The sequence below is a fragment of the Meriones unguiculatus genome, chromosome 2 (assembly GCF_030254825.1).
Source record: "Meriones unguiculatus strain TT.TT164.6M chromosome 2, Bangor_MerUng_6.1, whole genome shotgun sequence".
Classification (NCBI taxonomy): domain Eukaryota; kingdom Metazoa; phylum Chordata; class Mammalia; order Rodentia; family Muridae; genus Meriones; species Meriones unguiculatus.
In genome coordinates this window covers 110,363,208-110,389,382 of record NC_083350.1, presented here as the reverse complement: position 1 = coordinate 110,389,382, position 26,175 = coordinate 110,363,208, and the positions used below count along the sequence as shown (strand labels likewise).

At 36.2% G+C, this 26,175-nt stretch overlaps 1 protein-coding gene across 3 annotated transcripts in view; it reads right to left on the bottom strand.

Moving 5' to 3' along the window:
- Positions 1-26,175, bottom strand: part of Mgat4c (MGAT4 family member C) — a 775,655-nt gene that overhangs the window by 18,706 nt on the left and 730,774 nt on the right. For all 3 annotated transcript variants that reach the window (XM_060377968.1, XM_060377966.1, XM_060377967.1), the window contains one exon: positions 6,371-6,523. In XM_060377968.1, coding sequence (XP_060233951.1) covers positions 6,371-6,517 — 147 coding nt within the window. In that variant the 5' untranslated portion in view covers positions 6,518-6,523. The remainder of the gene's footprint in view (positions 1-6,370; positions 6,524-26,175) is intronic.

Here is a 26,175-nt window from a genome sequence, read left to right as displayed (position 1 = left end):
ATAAAATCCACAGTAGCATCTATGATGCATATATTTTATATTCCATTATTATATGAGGCTACATGCTAAAGAACTATATGACATTTAGTATATTTTTAAGGATTCTTCTCTGAACGTGTAAAAGTCTAGACCTTTTCTGATATAAAAATGGAATACATTCATATTGGTTAAAGAATGTAGCAGAATATAAAATGAAACAACTGATATGAAAGTACTTAATTCAGCTCTCAAGAATAAGCTTCTTTATACTTTCAGCATCAATAAAAATGTAACTTTCACCTGAGCCTGTCTGGTTGGCTGCTTTCAGAGGCGACCAGCTGAACATCCCAACTCCCTGGACACCTTCTTTCTGCAGTAACTATGCTATAGTGTGTCTCAGTAATAAGGCAAAGCTTTATGACAATCATTTTCTGAAGAGTAATGCAATTCAGTGGGCTCACTACAGTCTAAATATATACACTGGTGGCTACTTTGAAGATGCTCACAGCTGAGAGGCTAAGTTGATTGGGCACAGAACGTCTCTGCCTCTTAGTCTGCCTTATAAAAGTATTTGTCTCTTCCACTGAGTTCTGCTTTCCTCCCAATGGAAAGCCAATTATCTCTCTAAGAAAAAAGCAAATATACTCAGCCATTAATATGCCTATAGTTTCAAACCACAAGTAAATTTTCTATCAAAAGAGAATTGAATGTGGTGACTAACTTTAGTGACTACTAATTCTGTTCATCTGCTTTTTCTGAATTACAATTATTGTTCCAGTAATACAAGAGAAAGACATTGAAGTTTATGCTTAGAAATCTTAATGCACTATGACATTATGGAGACAAGATAAAACCCAAGTGAAATAATCTTATGAAAAATAAAATTAAATATGAAAAAGGAAAAGTGTTAAGTAGAAACTAGATTGTATTTTATTACCAGAGCCAGCTTTTAACAAATATTCATATATTAAATGTATATATTCTTAAAAGACTTATTTGTGTTGAAGTTGTATAAGCTGGGTTCTACAACTCTACATTTTGACCTGTTGTTTTCTGCATTTTGATCTCTGTCTATTGCAAAGTGAAATTTTCTTCATGAAGGATGAGAACCATAGATATCTTTATCTATAAAGACAGATATTTAGAATGTAATTGGGGATTGTGCTGGTTTAATACAGTGCTCTTTTTCCTCCAGTATCCATGAGTTCACTGGCTCTGGGCAGTTGCAGTTGGCTAGGTTTCCTGTATCAGGCATGATTTCTCTGTTATTGAGTGGATCTTAGGTCCAATTATAGAGCTGTTGGTTACTTACAAGGTATGCATACCACTATTGTACCTTTTGTATTACTGCATCACACCTGTCATTCTGTGGTTCACAGGCATCACAGATGTGTAAGAGCAAAACTCCTGTACCTAACTATGTTTCAAGGATTGTTGTAGAAGAAAGGATGAAAGTCTGTAAGGTCAAGAGGAACATGGAATTTGCAATTAGACTGTGTCATCTAGAAATATCAGAAGCTACACTCATAAAGTCTCATCAACATAATTGCCATAATCTGAGCTGAACAGTGACATTAACAGTAGATATGCCAGTGAGGATTAAGAAAACAACAACAACAACAACAACAAAAACCAGTAGGTTAGTCAGCAGCGACAGTGAATCCAGGGGAGGTGAGTTGGGCACAGGACCAAAGCCCCTTGTACTCCATCCCAACAGTCCTGTGGGGCTCTGCAGCAGCTCTAGGCTTAGAAATCTTTCTGCCTGCTCCCCAGCTGCCTGGCCAACCTGAGACACAAACAGTGAGCCAGTAGAGACAGTGAACTCAGTAGAGTACCTCTCTTCCTTAGCTACATCTGAAATCCAGACCCATTCTTGAGCCCCTGTACATCTCTTATCTTTCTGTAGACTACTCTAGACTCCAGACAGGTGGACCCAGTCTGCAGAACAGGAGCAAACAGTAAAGGCTACAGACAACCAGATGGCTACAGGCTGGTGTAAAGATACAATCAACAAAAACGGGGATATAATGGCTTCACCAGAATCCCCAAACCAATGGATATTTTAATGGAGCCGAAGCACAGGAAAATTATCTTAAACTTATTATAATGTAGTTGTTAGAGGCACAAAACGAGGAAATAAAAAAAAAAATAGAGGCAATCATGGACAGAGAAGAATCCACAATCAGCTGAAGTAAATGAATAAAATCACTTAGAGATAAAAATGGAATTAAAATCAATAAGAAAACACAAACCAAAAAAATCTTGGAGATGGAGAACTTAAAGAAGAGATCAGGAACCACAGAGGTAAGCATCACCAACAATACGCAAGAGATGGAGGAGAGAGTCTCAGATGCAGAAGATACAATTGCAGAAATGGATACATCACTTAAAGAAAACATAAAGACAGAAAAGTTCCTGACACAAAAATTCAAGACATCAGGAACACCATGAAAAGACAAAACCAAAGGAATAGGAGTAGAAGGAATAAAAATAATAATAAAAAAAAAGATTCTAGTCTCCAAGGTCCAGAAAGTATTTTCTAGAAAATCATAGAAGAAAATTTTCTCAACCTTAAGAGAGATTCCCTTAAACATAAAGGAGGCCTACAGAACACCAAACAGACTAGATGAGGAAAGAAACTCCTTCCAGCACATAATAATCAAAACACTACATCTACAGATCGAAGAAAAAATATTAAAAGCAGAAAGAGAAAAAAAGCCAAGTAACATATAAAGGTAAACCTATCAGAATCATATCAGACTTCTCAACAGAGACTATGAAAGGCAGCACAGCCTGGGCAGATATCATGCAGACTCTAAGGGACCACAGATGCCAACCCAGACTACTATACATCGCAAAACTTTCAATCAACATAGATGAATAAAACAAAATATTCCATGACACAACTAAATTTAAACAATATATATGCCGCAACCCAGTCCTACAAAAGATATGAGAAGGAAAATTTTCCTACCCAACAATGTAAATTAAACACAAGAAAGTACAAGATATAGATACCTTCACAATAAAAAAAGCAAAAGAAAACAAGCACACACACAATCACCATCAATTCCACAAAAACGGGAACCAAGAATCATTGTCCACTAATATCTACCAATATACTGATATTGATATTGATTCTATTCTCCAATAAAAAGACACAGACTTACAGAATGGTTGTAGAAACAGGATCCAACATTCTGCTGCATTCAAGAAATACATGTCTGCAACAAAGATAGACACTACCTCAGAGTAAAGGTCTGGAAAAACGTTTCCTAAGCAAATGGACCCAAGAAGCCAGCTGGAGTAGCTATTCTAACATATAATAAAATAGACTTTCAACCAGAAATTAATCAAAAGAGAAAGGGAAGTCCACTTCATTCTCTTCAAAGGAAAAAATCCACCAGAAGGACATCACAATCCTGAACATCTAAGCCCTCAATACAAAGGCTCTTGCAATTGTAAAAGAAACATTATTAGAACTTAAATGACACATTGATCCCAACACCAGTAGTAGGAGACTTCAACATCCCATTCTCACCAATGGAAAGATCATCTACACAGAAGCTAAATAGTCAAATAATGACACTTACAGAGGTTAAGTCAGATGGACTTAACAGAAGTCTACAGAACTTTTCATCCAAACACTAAAGGGTATACTTTCTTCTTAGAACCTCACAGACTCTTCTCCAAAATTGATTATATAGTCCAGCATAAAGCAAGCCTCAACAGATACAAGAAGATTGAAATAATCCCTTGTTTCATATCAGTCCACCACTGTTTATATGGTAATAACAGTAACAGAACTAGCAAAAAGCTCACACAGGCATGGAAACTGAACCACTCTCTACTCAATGACAGCTGGGTCCGGAAAGAAATAAAGAAATCAAAGACTTCCTATAATTCAATGAAAATAAAGGCACAAGTTATCTAAACTATGAGACACAATCAAAACAGTGCTAAGGGGAAAGTTCATAGCACTAAGTGCCTTCATAAAGAAACTCAAGACATCTCATATAAGCAAGTTAGTGGCATACCTGAAATAACTAGAAAAACTAGAAGCAGACACACCCATGAGGAGTATATGGCTGGAAATAATCAAACTCAGAACTGAAATCAATAAATTAGAAACAAAGAGAATAATTAAAAAAAAAAATCAACGAAACCACAAGCTGGTTCTTTCAGAAAATCAACAAGGTAGGCAATCCCTTAGCCAAACTAACTAAAAGACAAAGAGAGACTATGCAAATCAACAAAATCAGAAATGAAAAGAGGGACACAGAGACAGACAATGAGGAAATTCAAAGAATTATTAGTTCCTACTGTAAAAGCCTATAAGCCACAAAATTTGAAAATCTAAATTTATTGTACAATTTTCTTGATAGATTCCACTTACCAAAGCTGAATCAAGATCAGGTAAATAAATTTAATAGTCCTATATCCACTAAAAAATAAAAGCTGTCATCAAAAGTCTCCCATCCAAACAAAAAAGCTCAGGGCCAGACAGTTTCAGAGCAGCATTCTACTAGACCATCAAAGAAGAGTTAATTCCAATGTTCTTCAAACTATTTCACAAAATAAAAAAAAAAAGAAGGAAATCATTCTAAGAAGCCACAGTCACCTTGATACCTAAACCACACAAGGAAGCAACTAAGAAAGAGAATATCCGGTCAATCTCTATTATGAACATTGATGCAGAAATACTCAATGACACACTTGCAAACAGAATCCAAGTCCTGCCTGTCTAGGAAGTGGTCACTTCCACTTCCATGCCCCCCCCACCCTCATTAAGAATTTCAGTTTGTTAATTTTTATTCTATTTTCTAAAGATTTATTTATTTAGTATTTATATAGTTATCTACTTGTGTATGAGCCAGCATACCAGAAGAGGGCACCAGATCTCATTATAGATGGCTATGAGCCACCACGTGGTTGCTGGGAATTGAACTCAGATCCTCTAGATGGGCAGACAGTGCTCTTAACCACTGAGTCATCTCTCCAGCCCAAAATTTTATTCTTTTGACACCAATATTTTGAAATAAAATTGAGGAAGAACTTTGAGTTGATTATGTAGGGAGATGGAAAGGATTTTGAAAGACTTGGAAAGGGAAGAATATGGTTAAATATATTTATATAATCTTTTGGATGTATTTGAAAATTTGTTTTCACAGTTTATTCATTATATATCCCGATTGAAGAGCCCTCCATCAACTCCCCTCAGTGTCAGCCTCTCTCCCTCTTCCCCCCATCCCCTTCCTCTAGTCCACTGAAATGGGGAGTTCTCCATCATTGCCGCCTGCCCATAGCTTTTTAAGTCTCATCAGAACTGCCTGGATCCTCTTCCTCACTGGCCTGGCAGGGCTGCTTAACCAGGAGCAAGCAATCAAAGAGCAGTTAACTGAGGTCATAATAGAGGCAGTCCCTGCTCTCCTCACTTTGAGATTCACATGGGGACTGAGCTGTCAGTGTGCCACATCTGAGCAGGGGGTCTGTAGTCTCCATTGTTGCATCAGTCCCTGCAGGAACCCCTGGGCTCTGATCCTTTAGCTTTGTTGGTCTCCTTGCGGGGCTCCTGTCCCCTCCATGTCCCTTCATCCAACCCCACTCTTCTTCCCCTGAGATTCCCTGTGCTCTGTCCAAAGTTTGGTCTTGAGTCTCAGCATCTGCTTTGATCCCCTGTTGGGTATATCCTATCAGAGGACCCTCTACAGTAGGCTCACATCCTGTTTTCTCTCCTGCTCCACTTTTGGTGTCTATCCTGTTTGCCATTCTGAATGAGATTTAAGCATCGTCCCTAGGGTCCTCCTTAGTGCATGGTATACACTCACTTATAAGCAGGTATTAGCCATATAATATAAGAAAGCCATCTATAGACCTAGAGAAGATATTTATATAATCTTTTAAATTTTAAGAAATGTAAGAAAATAAAGTTTAAATATTAACAGAGGTGAATGGCAAAATGAGTCATAATCTGAAGATTTCAACAATAATGTATAAAATAGAAAATTTAGGTACAATGTTATTGAGCAAAATTTATTTGCTGTGTATGTTTTACATTAAACACCAACAATCTCAATAATTTCATATATGTATAAAATTAGTATATACTGTCACTATTATATAATACATATTATAAGAGCATATAATATTGAAATGTGTATATGTAATATATATATATATATTTATACACATATCAGCCACCAAATAGTATTTAAGAGAGAAAAACAAACAAGAATCAAACAAATATACTATTGACAATGTATGGCTAAAAGTATTCATATAAGAAATATGCATAGAAAATTCTGCTCCAAGAAGATTGGTGTACAACTAGCCTGACACTAAGTTTACTGAGGATATATTTTGAACTGAAAATAATATCTCCAAGACTTACCAGAACATAGCTATCTTCAATGTACAAGTTCATGAATAGAAGGAAAACGACAAGACCGCCCAAGAACGACACTGTAGAACGCTTTCGCAAGCATCTCATTTTATCCAGTATTTGAAAAATGTATTTCATTTGGTAAAATTTAAACATCCTCTCCTGTAAAAAAGAAGCAGAGTTACTAACAATTAATTTGGAACGTAAAAAGGATAATCGCATCATTCAAATATTTGAGTTAAAATTTTGTTTCAAAATTCATACATAGTGTAGGCATTTATCGATGTACTGTCATACATAGCTATCTCCTGGAACTATAAAGAAGCAAGTGTAGTAATACTTGAAGAAAAGAAGCAAAAAAAAAAAAATTGGTATAAATCACTGTCTTTAAAGTAATAAACTATAACCTATAGTTTAATGTAGATTTTCTTCTCCAATTTAATATAATTTTAGAACTGGAAATTACAAGAGCTCATTAAAATGACAAAAATAAGAGGGATGTGGAAAGAGAGACACAGGGAAGGTACAAATCTATAAGTCAAAGCTAAGATAAAGGCTTCTCAAAGTTTAAAATTCTTACATCACTTTTAGAATACCTAAATAAATTTAAACGAGTTATGATGGGGAATTTGTTTCTTGGGATATTTTCCAGCATTTCTGTTTCCTATTGTGATATTTCTAGTTGCTTACTGTTTCTCAATTCTTGATTGTGAGATATGTAATTAACCTCAAACATATGGAGAAATTCTTCTTTAAGTCATCATATACATAGTTGGAAGTTGAAGTAGGGCTTTTATTTTGAGTGTGCAATAATTATATTACATTACAGCGTATGAATTAAAAAAAAAACAAGAATATCTAAGGAAAAGTTTTAAAATCAAGCAAATTCCACAAGATGAGGTGAGTTAGAATGGAAGCAAAAAACTTACCAACATTCTTGAATAACTAGAGAGTTTTTCATTTCACACAAGTAAAATCTAATAACACCTGTGTGGGAATAAATTAAAAGGCTACAAGAAAATAGTGGAGGAACATAAAATTGGATCAAACTAAATTTCTTAATATGTCCTGCATAGGCTAAAATATTATACTTAATTTTGCAGAACAAGGAATTTGAAATGGGGCTAAGAGTTTTGATAATTGGTTTCCTGGCTGAAAAACAGATAAAAAGTTGGATTATCATGAGTATTTGGAAATAAAATTTCTCTCTTTGTTAACATAAAATGAAGAAAGAAAGGCTTAGGAAGATTAGATTACTAATGTGGATCTATCACACAATATATACCCTGGAAGAGAGTAGAAGGTGCATCTTTCATTGCTATATTGAATAATATATCTGTAAATGATTTGGGAATTGGGAAAAACATCATCCATATTTCTTTTCTATTGGCCTAAAGTTAGAGTGGGGAGTTTAGTCCTCTTTTTTTTTTTAATCTCACAATGAATTTGATACTTGTAGCAGAATTTAGTCATATTTAAAAGGCAAAGAGTGTAATTGAAATTCAGGGTTCAAGTGATGACAACCATCAAAGTACAGGTAGGACTAGTGTTTTATGAGGGTGCAAAAGTTTGAGGTGTCGTTCTAATGTTTGAAGAAACATGTATATGTCTTAGTACATAGTCAGGAGGTTTTTTTGGTTTGTTTGTTTGTTTGTTTTTCTAAGAAATGACTTCTAATTCCTATCCATAAAAACATTCAGTGGCCATTCACAGATGACTGGTCAGGTCAGTACCAAACTGTCAATACCAAACATCTCACAATATTTTCAGCTACATATAAAGTATTTTTAGAGAAGGTAATCACCATTCATTTTGCTGGGAGAGTACACTGATTGTATCAAATTTACTGAGAACCTGTGACTTACACCAGACCATCAGATTTGGATTAATATCTAGGCAAATATAAATTGTTCTTGTTATTTTTACATTCTTAACTTTACATTCTTAACTGTTACTTTATTGGGGTTAATAGCTTTTTTTTTAATTTCTTTACACAAAGGAACTGTTAAATTATCTGAAAAAAAAAAAAAGAGCTAGCAACATCCTTAGCCATCAGGGAGATACAAATCAAAACGAGATTTCCACCTTACACCCATCAGAATGGCTAAGATAAAACCTCAAATGACAACACATGCTGGAGAGAATGTGGAGAAAGGGGAACCCTTCTCAATTGCTGGTGGGAATGCAAACTTGTACAAACACTTTGGAAATCAATCTGGCACTTTCTCAGACAATTAGGAATAGTGATTCCTTAAGATTCAGCTATACTACTCCTAGGCATATATCGAAAAGATGCTCAAGTACACAACAAGGATATTTGCTCAACCATGTTTATAACAGCTTTAGTCGTAATAGACAGAACCTGAAAACAACCCAGATGTCCCTCAGTTGAGGAATGGATACAGAAATTGTGGCACTTTTACACAATGAAATACTACTCAGCAATAAAAAAGGAAGAAATCATGAAATTTGCAGGCAAATGGTGGGACCTAGAATCGATCATCCTGAGTGAGGTAGCCCAAAAGCAGAAAGATACACATGGTATATACTCACTTATATAGACCTATAAGATAGAATAAATATACTGAAATCTATACACCTAAAGAAGATAAACAAGAAAGAGGACTCAGGGTAAGATGACCAATGCTCACTTAGAAAAAAACAAATGGGATGGACATTGGATATAGGAGAAAACAAGTAACAGGACAGGAGCCTACAGCCTCTGAAAGACTCTACCTAGCAGTGTATCAAAGCAGATATTAAGACTCATAACCAAACCTTTGACAGAGTGCAGGGTATCATACAAAAGAAGGGGGAGTTAGTAAGACCTGGAGAGGACAGGAGCACCATAAGGACCAAATATATCTGGGCACAGGGGTCTTTCATGAGACTGTTTCTCCAACCAAGGACGATGTATGGATATAACCTAGAACTCCTGCCCAGATATAGCCCATGGTAGCTCGGTGTCCAAATGTGTTCTCTAATAAGGGGAACAGGGACTATTCCTACATGAACTCAATAGCGAGCTCTTCGACACCCCCCTCCGTCCCCCTAGCCCCCCGCCAAGGAAGGAGCAGCCTTGCTAGGCCACAGAAGAAGACATTATAGCTAGGCCTGAAGAGATTTGATATGCTAGGGTCAGATGGAAGGGGAGGAGGTCCTCCCCTATTAGTGGACTTGGAAAGGGGCAGGGAGAAGATGAGGGAGGGAGAGTGGGATTGGGAGGGAAGGAGGGAGGGGGTTATGGCTGGGATACAAAGTAAATAACCTCTGATTAATATAAAAAAATAAATAAATTAAAAAAGAAAATCAACCAATTAAATGTGAAGATTCATTCAACAACCTTTCAGTAATAACCCATAATGTAAATGGTCTTAACTATTTAATTAAAACACACAGCCTAGCTGATTGGAAAAAAAAAAGAGCTAGAAGAAATTCCTTTGTAGACCTCTGAAATTATTTCTCTGTGTCTCTCTTGGTAGTTATATTCTCCATGTGGCATTTCTTTCCCTTGCATCTGCTTGTAAATTCTTCTCCCCCTTGTCAGCTCAAGAAATCAACAATTCTGAGCAGGGTTTCTAGGTTATATCTATGAATGGTTGGAGAATCAGTCTCAGAAAAGACCCTTGTTCTCAGATTTTTTGGTTCTGTTGCTCTCCTTGTGGAGCTCCTGACCTCTCTAAGTCTTATTAACTCCCCTTCTTTGATAGGATTCCTTGCATTCTGCCCAAAGTTTGTTTAAGAGTCTCTTAAACAAAGCATCTGCTTTGATATCGTGCTGGGTAGAGTCTTTCAGAGGCCCTCTGTGGTAGGCTCCGGTCCTGTATCCTGTTTTCTCCTTCTTCCAATGTCCACCCTGTTTGTCTTTCTAAGTGAGGGTTGTTCATCTTACCCAATGACATCCTCCCTGCTTAGCTTCTTTAGGTGTATAAATTTTAGTGTGTTTATCCTATACTATAAGTCCAGTATCCACTTATAAGCGAGTATATGCCTTGTGTGTCAGTCTGGCTCAAACGTAGCCCATGGCAGCTCAGTATCCAAGTGGGTTCCCTAGTAAGGGGAACAGGGAACGTCTCTGACATGAACTCACTGGTTGGCTCTTTGACTACCTGCCACAAGGGGGGAGCAGCCTTGCCGGGCCACAGAGGAGGACAATGTAGCCAGTCCTGATAAGACCTGATAAGCTAGGGTCAGATGGAAGGGGAGGAGGACCTCCCCTATCTGTGGACTTGGGGAGGGGCTTGAGAGGAGATGAGGGATTGAAGGTGGGATTGGGAGGGAGTGAAGGAGGGGCTACAGCTGGGATACAAAGTGAATAAACTATAATTAATATAAAACATAAAAATTTTGTTTAAATGAATAAATAGCCATTGTCAGAAAAAACAAAAACAAAAACAAAAACAAAAGACCAACAAACAAATCAAACAAAAAAAACCCACAACACTTGGGTTTTTTTTATATTTGTTTCCTTTTACGGAAGTTCATCACTGTGTTCTGACATTAATGTCATTGCTCTATATTTGCTGGTCTAGTGTTTTGGTTGTTTAAAGAGATTAGAAATCTAGTACTTCTTTCTTACTAGAGCATCTTTCTGGTAGAGTCACTGTCAAACTTTCCTTTATTACACTGAGAAGTGCTGCTTTCTTGTTGACCTCCCTCATTTATTGTTCAAGACATCAAATCCAAACCATTTCTCTTCCAAGATAAATTAAGTAGTAAGTAAACAAATGGACTATTAGAATTACTGGCTTGTTAAATATTTCTGTATCTTTCAATTTTAGTCAAACATCTCTTACAGATATATATTCTTATCCAAAACCCCAAGCATTGTTTGGAAAGTTGAGAAAGAAACAAATTACCATTGATCGTTTTTATTGGATAATAGATTTAATTTTTATACAGACGTAGGGAACATAGTATAAGAATTATCAAAGCTGTATGTTATGAAAAAGGAAAAATACAATCAGTTACACCTGGTTTGTGTGGAAATGTTTGTATATGAGCGGTAGAACAGCTGAAAGCAGAGTTTGGTAGGCTGTACTGATGTGAGTCCGAAACAGTAGAAGTCAATTGAAGATGGGTAGGACAATTACCTGGTCACTACTGAGCTTCCTGAACAGACAAGATACAACAGTTGTTTCCATAAGCTTCTACAGACATCAACTGAACCATTTCAGTGTCCATGCTTTCCCTGCCATAAAAAAACTGTATCTCCTGAACTGTAAGCCCAAAGACACCTTTTTTTTTAACTGTTCTTAATTTTATTGTGCATATATTATTACATGTTACATTATAGTGGACCACTGTTAAAGAGGTTGACATCTATGACACAAAGAAATGTCTATATCAAAATGATTCAGGTAAATATTTTAGATATTTGAAATACAGAGAGGGAAATACCCCTGTGAATTCAGGTAAATTATTCATTTCTATGTTATTTTGATTTTGTAGTGCTACAGAAAGAGTAAAAAAAGAAGAAAGAAAAAAAGAAACTCCTAATAAATAAAGGCCAAAAGGACACACTGCCATCTTACAAAGATACTTCAATACCCAGTGCAAACCTGTGGTCATAGCTGAACTTTTTAGGTAAGTAAGCTAAAACTTCATCTTCAAGTGCACAAATACAAGATACAATCATATTCATCCAAAGCAGACCAAAATATTTATGGGGAATACCTATACACTGTAATGTGATTTGTAGCTATCTTGAAGAACTCTGTCCATATTGGTTTTTGAACTATGGAAGGTTACCCAGTTAGCCAAAATTTTCTCATTAGGAGACTATATTTCCACTTGGCAAAAAGACTTTTTACTTAAAGGGCAAGATCAGCATACTCAGAACTTATTCTCAATCTGTGATGTCTTCCTGTCTAACAATTAGAGTTAAGTCACAGAATATAAACCATATTAATATTTGGGCATTTTTATGTTTGGAAATTGGTCACAATCTGAAGAAATCATTAAAAATAACTTGCAGGAATTGGTTTTTTAATCAAAACAACACAGAATTACCTGTGAAAATGAAATTTGAGGATACTTTACAAAGAGATCTACTGAAATTAACTTTTGGACTAGGTTTTCTCATCACGGCATGGTTGTAAACATGTTTGGAAGGACCCCAGGAGACAGATCTAATTCGCTTCTTCCAGCTAAGAGTTGCCATCTGGCCTCTAGTACATTGGGGCACACTGTTTTCAGGGATATTAATATATGTAGTATGGGCTTCTGTGATTGTTCTTCTACTCTTAGGTCTGCTCTAGGGAGAAGAAACAATCGAATTGCTGCATCAATCAGGTGCTGCTCTCATGCTGTTACCCTTGAGGTGTCTGTAGTACATCCTATGAAGTAATCCCCTCTGGTATTTTGTTTCCACATAAAATATCTGGTTAATTCTATCTCCCTCCTCTGAGGCACTTTACCCATTTTCTAAAATTAGTTTCCAGAGCACAGTCAGATTTATCTACTATACTTAACATCAACAATCACTTCTTGCATGCCTCTAAACATCAACCAAAGACACCTTTTAAATGTATACATCTATACTAATTAGGGATAGGTGTGAATTAAAGAATACACATTGAAAGAAAATGATATGTATAGAAATAAAGAGAAGAAAATGACATTCATGACACAATTAAAAACATTATGAAAAACTAACTAAAAAAACAAAAGACTAAAGTTTCTCAATCCTAAATTAGGTAAATTAAAAATCTTAGAAAAAACACATAGAAAAATATACTTCATATCTTAAAATCATAGAATATATTTTAAATTCAAATATTGGAATGACACATGAGCAGTATCAACAAGTTGAAAAAAACAGCTAATGTTTAAAACAAAAATATTTATATATTTGTAAGTATATGCACACACATGCTTGTAGTATTCACATAAGTGCACAGTGCACAGGTGTGAAGTGACAATTGGATGAACAAAATATAGTAATCAGGGAAGATGAGGTACTATGGTTTGCTGAGGTGATTTAGTTAAATATGAGCAACACAGGCAGAAAATTATATAATTCTCACTTTACAATAAAAAATGCTACAATTGTCAACAAATTACTGTCAAATTATATATTGAGAAGTGTTCTTATCCCTGAAGAACAATTAATCCTAGAAGTAGAATCTTGTAAGAGTCATCTCACAACAGATGAAAACAGCCAAATATCACATCATCAAAAATGTACAAATAAAAGATTCTTAGAAATATAAGTATTGGTGTGTGAATCTACACACACAGAGAAAAGAAAAACTTACACTGTCTCAAGCTATCACCATTTAAACAGCCTTTGCTTTTAAACAAAAGAATTTATAAAATCCAGAGCATTTTTTTTATTAGAAATATTTCTGTGCTTTGGTTAACAAAGCATACATGAATATATGTATATGTTATAACATATATTTTCATATATGATATGTAATTATTTTGTCTTTTTCTTATTGGATGCTAAACAAGAATAATAATTCATCAAAGGAGGAGAAAAAGCACATTCACTGGGTTATTAGTGGTTATCAAAAGTTTTATTGATAGATATTTATAGATAACCAAATAGATATTAGTAGTTGTCATGATAGAAACAAGATGAACTGAAATAAAGAGATATAAAAGCAAGATGACTCCTATGGAGCAAAATATGTGTTCTCTGAACTCAAACTTAAAGTCTATAGACACTGTAACATCATTAGTCATGGAGAGGCTGAGAATAAATAGAAAATAACATGATACAATCTACCCCTAATGGACTACTAAGAAAGCACAGTCATTACATTAATCAGACTTAAGACCCACTCTTCAAAGTATCGTAGTGTTAAACTAAAGTGTTGATCTCTAATTGTAAATAAACATGCATTAATAACATACATTTTCATGTATGACACTAACACCTAAGACCATCAATCATAGCAATGCATTTGTGTCTTAAGCAGTTTTGGCCCCATATGTAACAACATCTTACTAAATTATTTCCCTAATATAGTGACAATATTTGAAAATATGCTTTTAAAATTTGAAGTATAATTACATCCACTTCTTCCTTCCCTTTTTGGTCGTTAGCCCCACTCATTTCCACTCTCTCTAGCTTCTCCTGTATATTAAATAACATAGCAAGTGCGTGGAGATGATTCTAATTTATATTACCACGATAAGAATTATCTTCTGAAGGTGACCCATCATCTTTTCATGCCCACTCCTAAACTAGAAATCACATCGCAAACACCAAAGGACCATTCTAGACTCAACTGTCACTTGGTGATTCCTGCTGTGATCTGCTGGTGACTATTTCTGCTTTGTCGTTAGGAATAAATCAAGAAGTCTGTCTGCAAATGATCTCCGTCAAAATAAGAAAACAGATGCAGAAAAAAAAAATCAGCCATCCCTGCCTAGCACAGAGGTACATGTTTTCACTTCACCCAGGCCTCAAGATCTGTGCATTGAAAACATACACAATAGATCCAGTCTATGCCTTTTAGTTATTTTCTGCATGAAGAAGAATAAGGGATGTAAGAGTCCTACTTATTTTTTTCAGTTCCATAGTTAGCTATATTTTTGTTTGTACTTATATTGAAAGAGAATGTGAGATCTGGAAGAGGAGTGACAAGAATTTGGGTATCTGGGAAAGCAGATGCCTAAGAAAAATTTGAAGTCAAACCAAGAGTTTTCCCATCCTCTATTCTAATAAATACTTTCTTTGAGGAAATAGCCAGTACTGCTCTGTGTTCTAATAATGACACTTATTTTAAATTTACTACTAATGATGATAAAAATGAATCAATTTCTTGTTATAATAAGAAGTAACATAAGCAAGGTTTAATGTGAGGATGCTGGTGCAGTTTCCAGTGGATTTTCCTAACGTTCTTGCTGCTGTGTCTGCCCTGGCCAAGTCTATGAGGGACATGCAGAGAACTAGGAGACCCAGTAGATTTCCATGCACTGTGACTGAGCCTCTCCTTGTTGACTGAAAAGGATGTCCCAGTTTGGCACATTCTATTTAAGACCACTGCTGATTATGGAGACCAAATAATTTTAACCAGAATGCAGCTGGAGGAAGCACATTTTAATATTACCAACCGAGACTCTTAGACTGCTGACATACTGAACCAAACTATCTGGATACAGGGGTCTTTTCTGAGACTGATAATCCAACCAAAGGCCATTCATGGATATCCTAGAACCCCTGCTCAGATACAGCCCATGGCAGCTCAGTATCCAAGTGGGTTCCCTAGTAAGGGGAAGAGGGACTGTCTCTGACATGAACTCAGTGGCTGACTCTTTGACCACCCACCCCCTGAGGGTGAATCAGCCTTGCCAGCCCACAGAGGAAGACAATGCAGCCAGCCCTGATGAGACCTGATAAGCTAGGGTCAGATGGAAGGAGAGGAGGACCTCTCCTATCAGTGGATTTGGAGAGGGGCATGGGAGAAGATAAGGGAGGAAGTGGGATTGGGAGGGAGTGAGGGAGGGAGCTATAGCTGGGATGTAAGGTGACTAAACTGTAATTAATATAAAAAATAAAAAATTAATTAAAAATTTTCAGCTGTTGTGCTGCTTTGCATGAAGTGAAGAATACTTAGGTGTAACAACTAGTCTCTAGATGGCTGCTCAGGAAATGTGTGTAACCAACTCATATGACCGTCTTGATTCCCACATGATGGGGAAGTGCTTTATCCTACAGGCTTGCTTCAAAATCCTGAGTACTTAGCAAATGGGAACCAAAGGACCACGAGGAAAAAACATTGCCAAACTAACTCCCCTTTCTCCACATCTTCTCTAGCATGTGTAGTCACTAGAGTTTTTGATCTTAGCCATCCTGATGGGTGTGAGATAGAATCTCAGAATACTTATGATTTGCATTTCACTGATGATGAAGGATGTTGAGCATTTCTTCTTATTAATTATTAATTTTTTTAAATATACATTTTTATTTATTACAGTTTATTCACTTTGTGTCCCAGCTATAGCCCCATCCTCACCCCTCCCAATCTCACCCTTTATCCCTCATCTCCTCCCATGCCCCTTCCCCAGTCCACTGATAGTGGAGCATTTCATTAGGTGCTTCTCCACCATTTGATATAACTGTATTAAAAACTCTCTGTTTAGATCTGTACCCCGATTTTTAATTGGATTATTTGGTTTGTTGGTGTTTAATTTCTAGAGTTTTACAAAACATATTCTGGCTTTATTACCCCTGTCTCTGATGTAGGGTTAGTGAAGATCTTTTCCTAGTCTGTAGGTTGTTGTTTTGTTCTGTTGACAGTGTCCTTTGCTTTAGAGAAGCTTTTCAGTTTCATGAGGTCCTAAACATTGTAAAGGCAATGATAGCAAACCTATAGCCAGCATCAAACTAAACGGGGAGAAACTTCAATCATTCTCACTGAAATCAGGTACAAGGCAAAGCTACCCACTCTTTCTGTATCTCTTCAACATAGTACTTGAAGTCATAGCTAGAGCAATCTGACAACTAAAAGAGATTGAAAGGGATACAAATAAGAAAGGATGAAGTCAAAGTATCACTGTTTACTGAAGATAGGACAGTAAATTGAGTGACTTCATAAATTCTACCAGAGAACTCCTAACAGCTGGCAAACCCTTCAACAAAGTTATTGAATATAAAATTAACTCAAAAAAAAAAAAAAGAAAAAAAAAGGATTAGCCCTCCTGTATACAAAATATAAAGAGCTGAGAAAGCAATTAGGGAAGCAAACACCCGTCACAATAGCATGAATAACATACAGTACCAAGGACTTCTTTTGGGCTCAGACCTGTTATTGAATATCTGTGTCTTTTTGATGCAAGCATGCAAATAGACATATCAGTTTTACATCTACCACTCACAAAGCATCATAAACTTTCATTATTTATAAATCATTCATGGGCGAATTGAGAATAGTGGTAATATTTACTTTTATCACAGGAGTGATTGAAATATTTTATAACTACCATAAGCCCAATTTTAAGGATATTTAAGAAATGAATCAGGAAAAAATAATGTTAATATTGTGGGCAGTTAGAAGACCAATGGCAATATTTGATAATTTCTTTGTGCTTGGAAATCCCAAATATGTATTTTGATTATTCTAATATCAAAACTCAAATATTTCAAATAATACAGAATGTCTAGACAGCACAAATATGGACAGATATTTGAAAATTCATTCTACTTTCCCTCATTAATTCACATATATAAATATAGAAATACTCATGCTACTTGAGTACAAGAATCAATAATATTTTCTTCAAATTTCTGTTGATGGAAGCAAGTAAGCTCTCTTTGAAAACTGTTAAAATATTTTTTTTTCCTCTGTGAAGCTGCTGGCTTAGTAAATTATGTGTTGGTTTTCATCAATACAGGAAAAAAAAACCTCATTTATTAAAGAGTTGATACTGATAGAATTGACAGATGAGCTTGTATACTGCAGAGCTCTTTGCTCCAATGCAGATGCCTGCATGCATGGTGACAACACCTTCATGCTTTTAGATTTTGGGCTACCTGATGCAAATTGCTCAGTATTAATGAGTCCTGTATTCATTCTCCAGATCTTCAGAGTAAAAAAAGAAAATCATATTGCTGACTCCTCCCCAGTGAAAAATACGTTATGGCCATATGAGGATTTTGTAGGGAAAAAGAACCAAATTCCTACCCATATAATTCAATGTTGTGACATTTATCTACCCCAAGGCACCACTTGTAACATACTCTTTGTGTAGTAGGTGTTGAAATTAACAGAATAGAGGAGTAAATTACATCCTTAAATACAAGGATTTGTACATAACATTTAACCTTACATCAAGGAAAACATGCAAAAAAAAAGTGTTACAGTCAACTGTCGATCTCTCTGACATGTGCGATGCCGTGTATCTTTTGCTTGGTGTGCGTTTTTTAATGCTTGCCCAATTTGTTTTTCTCCTTTCCTTTGTGGAAGGCTGAACATGCCCTCAGGGCAGCAGTCAATACTTTCTGATGAATAGAAAGAACGTTGCTGACATAGCGGAAAACCTCAGAAAGCTTTCAAAAAAAAAAAAAAAACACGATTATCATTATATTTGGTACAAAATTCTCAGATATTGATAGCAGGAAATGCAATTGTTTTTCCCCTTTAGAATTTTCTTCTTGTCATCCCAAGTAGTGCCATTCATTTTTAGCTGCAAGTGGCAGTGAAGTGAAAAATGATGGCAGCTAGACCATTCCTTAGGGTTCATAGCAATGCCTAGCAAGACTTTTTTTTTTTTTTTTTTGTGGCTGCTGTTAAGTTACAATATAAACCTAAGTAGTAGCACTGACAGGATCAGGTTTCCTTGTCATGTACTATAAAAACAAAAAATGTGAGAGTAAGATTAGAAAGACAAGGCAATCTTCTTCAGTACTGAACTTAAATAAATGAAGAAAGCTATACTTACTTCACAATCTTCCCTTGCAAGACGGTGTTTTTCCCACTGATTTCTACTTTACATCATCAAAATTTGAAAAAAAAAAGATTTCTGGCTAGAAGGAAAGTCATAATAGGAATGGAAACCTTTCTTAGCACAAGCCTTTGTTTATTCTAAGGGTCATTATAACCATGAAGTATACATACTCTTAGTTGAGGACACCAAAGCAACAATTTTGGTTGCAAAAAACAGCTATCTTAAAGTGATGTGTCATGCTCTTTGGTTAGCCATTAAATATTTTATATGGTATTACAATATTATACTATACTTTTATTGTTTTATTTTCTGTTAAAATAATCAGATACTCAGCCTTCTACTTAATTAAAAAATACAAAACAGATTTATTTAATTCAGTGTAGACCAGCAGATCCAACTATGTTTGTGTTTAGTGAGACCCACCTGGTGAATAAAATCACAAGTCCAAGACTGCCTTTGTATCAAGCCAGAAAGCCAGAAAATGACTCCAGAGAGAGACTTAGTCCTTCATTTATTTATTTATTTATTTATTATCTATCTATCTATCTATCTATCTATCTATCTATTTATTTCATTATGCATGGGTATTTGGCCTGAATGTGTGTTTGTGTATCCCATGAAGTACGATGCCTAGGGAAGCCAGAAGTAGATACTGGATTACGTGTAACTAGAGTGAAGTTTACTTGAGAACAACCATATGGGTTCTGAGAACTGAATCCAAGTCCTCTGCAGGAGTAATTGCTCTTAATTCCTCAGCCATCTCTCCAGACCCTAGGATCACTCATTTAAAATCACTCATCAGGAAACTGACTGCGCAAGGCCAACCTGTATCACTCCTACATGGGATGCTCCCAATCTAAAAACCTCCCATTTGACCTCGCTCCTTTCAGGTTCTGCAACTTCCTCAACACTGCAGCAGAAACTAGGCTTCCAGCGTTAGACTCCTGCAGCAGGAAACTGCATCTGAATAATAGAAACATTCATGTTTACTAGTCTAACTTCAGTTATAGGAGCAGCACAAAACAGATTGAATTGCTACAAGGGTATGATAAGGGACTGCTTATAACCACCTACCCTCATTTACAAAATGAGCTTAATAGAGAACAGAGAACATAAGTACTTTCAAGTCAAGTTAAAATTTGACTAATTCAGTAAAACTGAATAATATTAATATGTAGGTTCCATGGTATAGCTATTAACACTATGGACTTGGAATAATATTAGTAACCATACGTCTATTACTAATATAAAGAAATAGAACAGAACTATCATTACTTCCCATGAATGGCTAAAAGCATGTATGTACAAATTCCAAAAGATATATTTATATATATATATAATATGTAATATATATACAAGATAGCTTATATATGTCTTATATATATCTTATATATCTTGTATCTTGTATAGTATATATCTTGTATATTATATATATAAGATATATATATATATGTGTGTGTGTGTGTGTGTGTATGTATAAAACAACAAGGAAGTCCCTAAGGAAGATGCTCAATCCTCATTCAGAAGGACAAACACGATATACATTGGAATCAGGAGAAGAAAGGGAACAAGACAGAAGCCTAACACAGACGGCCTCTGAGAGACTCTACTAAACAAGGTATCAAAGCAGAGGCTAAAAATCATAGCCAAACTTTGGGCAGAGTGCAGAGAATCTTATGAAAGAATGGGGAGATAGAAAGACCTGGAGGGGACAAGAGCTCCAAAAGAAGACCAACGGGGCCATAAAAACTGAGCCCTGGGGGACCTGAAGAGAATGATACCCCAACAAAGGAAATGCATAGAAAGGACCTTAAACCTTGGCTCATATGTAGCAAATAGACTCAGTCTCCAAGTGGCGACTCTAGTAAGGGGAGCAGGGTCTTTCGCTGGCATAAATTCAGTAGCAGGCTCCCTAATCACCTCCCCTGAGGGGGTACAGCCTTGCCAGTCCACAGAGGAAAACAATTCAACAAGTCTTGATGAGATTTTATAGGCTAGGATCAAACAGAAGAGTAGGAGGACCTCCCCTATCAGTGAACTAGTGGAGGGGCATATGGGGAAAGAGCGAGGGATGGTGGGATTAAGAGGAGATGAAGGAGGGGGTCACAGCTGGAATACAAATGGAATAAATTGTAATAAATGATAATAATAAAAAAGAAAAGAAAGTAAGAATAATAAAAAAAGCACTCGAACCCTTGGAAACACTAGAAAAATTAATACAGACATTAACTTGTGTATTCTTTCTTACTGTGTACTTCCTGAAGATAAACATTCAATAATGTGGAAATGTTCTCCAACTTTGTGTAGACTTGTTAACATTTTAAAATGGAACTTATGTATTTTTGTATACAAATAAATACGTTCTTTAAATATCAAAAATTTCTCAAACCAAGGAAGTCCACTGTACCATCTATTTAGTTTTTTTCCTTGTAATGAATATTAAGTGTTAAGGAGGCACAATGTATCTGTAGATGGAACAATGACTTACGCATCTAATAGGGCAAATACAACAAAAAAATACGGTTTGGCTAGAAATATTTGCTTCCTCCTACTTTACTTATGTACTTAATGTCTCACCACTATCCAACAGATAAAGTACGAATCAATATACTCCAGAATTCATGAAAAAAACAAATGACCTATTTTCAGTATTCTATTTGAATTTAAGCTTTACATTACATATTTGTGTGTGTTTGTGTGAGTGTTTGTAATAATTCACACGTGGAACTCTAATCACAGCTTATGGGAGTTTGCTTTCTCCTTTCATAAAGTATGTTCTAGAGATCAAAATCAGGTTTTCAAGCTTACTAGGGTACCCACTTGGCTACTGAGCTGCCATGGGCTACGTCCAAGCAGGGGTTGGTTATATCCATTCACTGTCCTTGGTTGGAGAATCAGTCTCAGAAAAGACCCCTGGACCCAGATATATTTGGTCCTTGTGGGGCTTCTGTCCTCTCCAGGTCTTACTAACTCCCCTTCTTTCATGATTCCTTGCACTCTGCCCAAGGTTTGGTTCTGAGTCTCAGCATCTGCTTTGATACATTGCTAGGTAGTCTTTCGGAGGCCCTTTATGGTAGGCTCCTGTCCTGTTACTTGTTTTCTCCTACTTCAGATGTCCATCCCATTTGTCTTTCTAAGTGAGGATTGATCATCTTACCCCAGGTCCTCCTTCTTGTTTAGCTTCTTTAGTTGTACAGATTTTAGTATGATTATCTTATCTTAGAGGTCTAGTATCTAATTATAAGTGAGTATATACCATGTGTGTCTTTCTGCTTCTGGGATACCTCACTCAGGATGATCTTTTCTAGATCCCACCACTTGCCTGCAAATTTCATGATTTACTTGTTTTTAATTGCTGAATAGTATTCCAGTGTGTATATGTATCACAATCTCTGTTTCCATTCCTCAACTGAGGAACATCTGGGTTGTTTCCAGGTTCTGGCTATTATGAATAAAGCTGCTGTAAACATGGCTGAGCAAATATCCTTGTTGTATACTTGAGCATCTTTTGGATACATGCCTAGGAGCGGTATAGCTGGATCTTGAGGAAGCACTATTCCTAATTAAGAAAGAGCCAGATTGATTTCCAAAGTGGTTGTACCAGTTTACATTCCCACCAGGAATGGAGGAGGGTTCTCTTTTCTCCACAACCTCTCCAGCATGTATCATCACTTGAGTGTTTTATCTCAGTCATTCTGATGGGTGTGAGATGAAATCTCATGGTCATTTTGATTTGTATTTCCAGAATGACTAATGGCATACCTAAAAGCACTAGAAATAAAAGAATCAGACTCACCCAGAGAAAGAGAGGCTGGAAATAATAAAACTCAGGGCTGAAATCAATACAACAGAAAAAAAAAGTGAAGGCCTGGAGGACATCCCCTATCAGTGGACTTGGAGTAGGGCATGGGAGGATTGAGGAAGGGTAGGTGGGGTTGGGAGGGAGTGAGGGAGGGGGATACAGCTGGGATAAAATATGAATAAACTGTAATTGATAAAAAATATTTAAAAATTAATAAAAGGATTAAAGAGAACAATTCAAAGAATCAAAGATAACAAGAGCTGGTTCTTTGAAAAAATCAACAGGATAGTCTTAGCCAAACTTAATAAAGACAGAGGGACACTGCCCAAGTCAACACAACTTGAAATTAAAATGGGGACATAACAAAAAACACTGAGGAAATACAAAGAATGGTTAGGTCCTATTTCAAAAGCTATGCAGCAAATTTTTTTATAATGAAATTAGAACATATTATTATTGATAAGTTATATATATATAATATCACAGGCAGAACAAATATTTTACAAAATTATAACTTCTAACAGCTATATCAGAAACACTGATTGTACTTTTAAAAATTTTTTTTATTTTATTAATTACACTTTATTCATTTTGTATTCCCCCATAAGCCTCTCCCTCCTCCCCTCCCAATCCCACCCTCACTCCCCTTTCTGCATGCATGCTACTCCCCAAGTCCACTGATAGGGGAGGTTCTCCTCTCCTTTCTGATCTTAATCTATCAGTTCACATCAAAAGTGGCTGCATTGTCCTCTACTGTGGCCTGGTAAGGCTGCTCACCCCCCCACCAGGGGGAAGTGATCAAAGAGCAGGCCAATCAGATTATGTCAGAGGCAGTCCCTCTTCCCATTACTATGGAACCCACTTGGACACTGAACTGCCATGGGCTACATCTGTGCAGGGGTTCTAGGTTATCTCCATGAATAGTCCTTGGTTGGAGTATGAGTCTCTGGGAAGTTCCCTGTGTTCAAAACTTTTAAAATAAAATTTACTTAAAAATTTTTTTAAAACATATTCCTTATATCTACTTACATACCTCAACAAACATAATTACAGCCCGGTATCACCTTTGCTCATTATTTTAAGTTTCCTATATTCTTACTATTTAATTAAACAGAATGGTGGTTCAATGGAACAGAACAGAGGACCCAGAAATATACCCACACACTTATGGACACCTGATCTTTGACAAAGATGCCAAAACCATACAATGGAAAAAAGATAGCATCTTCAACAAATGGTGCTGGTCCAACTGGATGTCTACATGTAGAAAAATCAAAATAGATCCATACTTATCACCCTGCACAAAACTGAAGTCCAAGTGGATCAAAGACCTCAACATAAAACCAAACACATTAAACCGGCTAGAAAAAAAAAAGTGGGGAATACCCTAGAACTCATTGGTACAGGAGAAAACTTCCTGAACAGAAAACCAACAGCACAGTCTCTAAGAGCAACAATCAATAAATGGGACCTCATAAAACTGAAAAGCTTCTGCAAAGCAAAGGACACCATCATCAAAACAAAGCGACTGCCTAGATTGGGAAAGAATCTCTTCACCAACCCTATGTCTGATAGAGGACTCATATCCAGTATATATAAAGAACTAAAGAAGCTGAAAAGCAAAATTTGAAAATGTAAACGATACGGACAATTTTCCTGATAGATTCCATTTACCAAAGCTGAATCAAGATTAGGTCAATAAATTAAATAGTGCAATATCCACTAAAAATATAGAAGCTGTCACCAAAATCTCCCATCCATAAAAAGTCTAGGGCCAGATGGTTTCAACGCAGACTCCTATCAGACCTTCAAAAAGAGCTAACACTAATACTCTTCATACTGTTCCACAAAATAGAAACAGGACAGAATTTATTACTTGTTTATCATCAAACAAAAACAGTGTCACAGTTTTACCTGTTTTTTTTTCTAATCACAATTTTCTTAGCTAGTCTATAAAGTGAATTTTAATAAAAATGAATTTTAAAAATAAAATATTAATGTAGGTTTATTGTCAGTCTCTGAAACATAATTTCTATGTCAATTTTTTAGTCTTCCTTTTTCATTTCCCATGGAATGAATTGCTTTATTGATTAGAAACCAGTAGTCTGAGTGCATAATGAAAATCTGTAATGAAAACTCAATTTAGGAAAAATTAATATTCTGAAAAGTGATAACTAATTTTTCTATGTTCATCATTTAATCTGTCTTGCAGCATTTCCCATATGAAACCAAACTATTACTGAATTGTGATATTATGTAGATAATCAATTAAATTGAAAGAATTACATAAAATATATCTCTCAAACGCTATGCTCTAGTGGGCCTCTTTTTTTTTTTCAATGCAGTTTATTCAGAAACCTTGGACAATCATCTGACCCTGGGTAAAGCCAGCCCACTTTAAATAGCCTCTGGGTAGCCAACCTCAGCATGCCACGTGGGCAATGCAGATAGGTCCACATACATGGAAGCAAGCCAGATCCTCAGCCTTAGCCAAATGTGGAGTTGTTTGTGACAGAGAGCACTCACCATCGGGAAGGTGGAAGGCGGAAGGCGGAAACCAGCTCCATCTTTAAGGCGCAGCATTCCGCAGCTCTCTACAGTTCCCCCTTTTTGTTTTAGACCTATCGGGCAAGAGTAGAGGTCTGATCTCTGATATTAGAAATAAATTGGGACTTTGTACTGATGTTCATTTAGGTGTCATCGACCCAAAGAGCATCAGACCCGTCAGATACCTTTTTCTCAGAGGCGGGACCTGGGGCATCAACCCGCATGCAATCAGACATGCTCTTCTCTGGGTCGAAAGCTGCTGACCCTGAGTGCAGTGCTTAGCCTCGCATCCTGAGCGTAACATTTTGGCTTTTTATGGTAGCCAACCATGCTTGGGGAGACTGTCCTGCTTCAATGGCTGTAAAGGCCTGAATGGTCATGGCTGCATTACGCTGTTGTGAGACTCTAATCTTGCATATATACCACAGGCAAACCAAGGAGACCAACACCAGAAGGCCTGCTAACGCTCCCATGCCTGCCCATTCCTTCAGATGATTCATGGCTGCAGCAATCCATGATGATAATCCTGTGGCTAGTCCTGTGTCCACTCTGGTAGAATTTACTGTGACAATGGCCACTCACAGCTGCTCCATAGTAGTATTGAATTCTCCAGTCCAATTACCTAAAATATAGCTAGACAATTGTTTGGACAGATTTGCAGCACAGGAAAAATTCTCATACTAGTTACTGAGTCAGTAGTTAATCTTTCCAATAGAGAATTAAACAGATTTTTAAACTATCTCAAAATGAGAAAATCATTCAAAAATATTTACAAATGTGTGTGAAGAATTTTATTTAACCTATGAGCAAACGTACCTATTAAAGCTGTAAGAAAATCCCTAAAAATATTTTAAACTTTATTTAAATTTCTCACATGAAGGCACTATATTATAACACATTGCATTCTTCGTCATTCTGAGACTCAAATAAATGATAATATGTTTATTTTATTAAGAAAATACAATAAAAGGCTTAGTGGATATTTACCAAATTCTATCAGGGTCTCAAGGCTGTTTCAGTTCAAAGCAAAGCTTTATGTGAATCTAATGACTGTGTTTTTAGT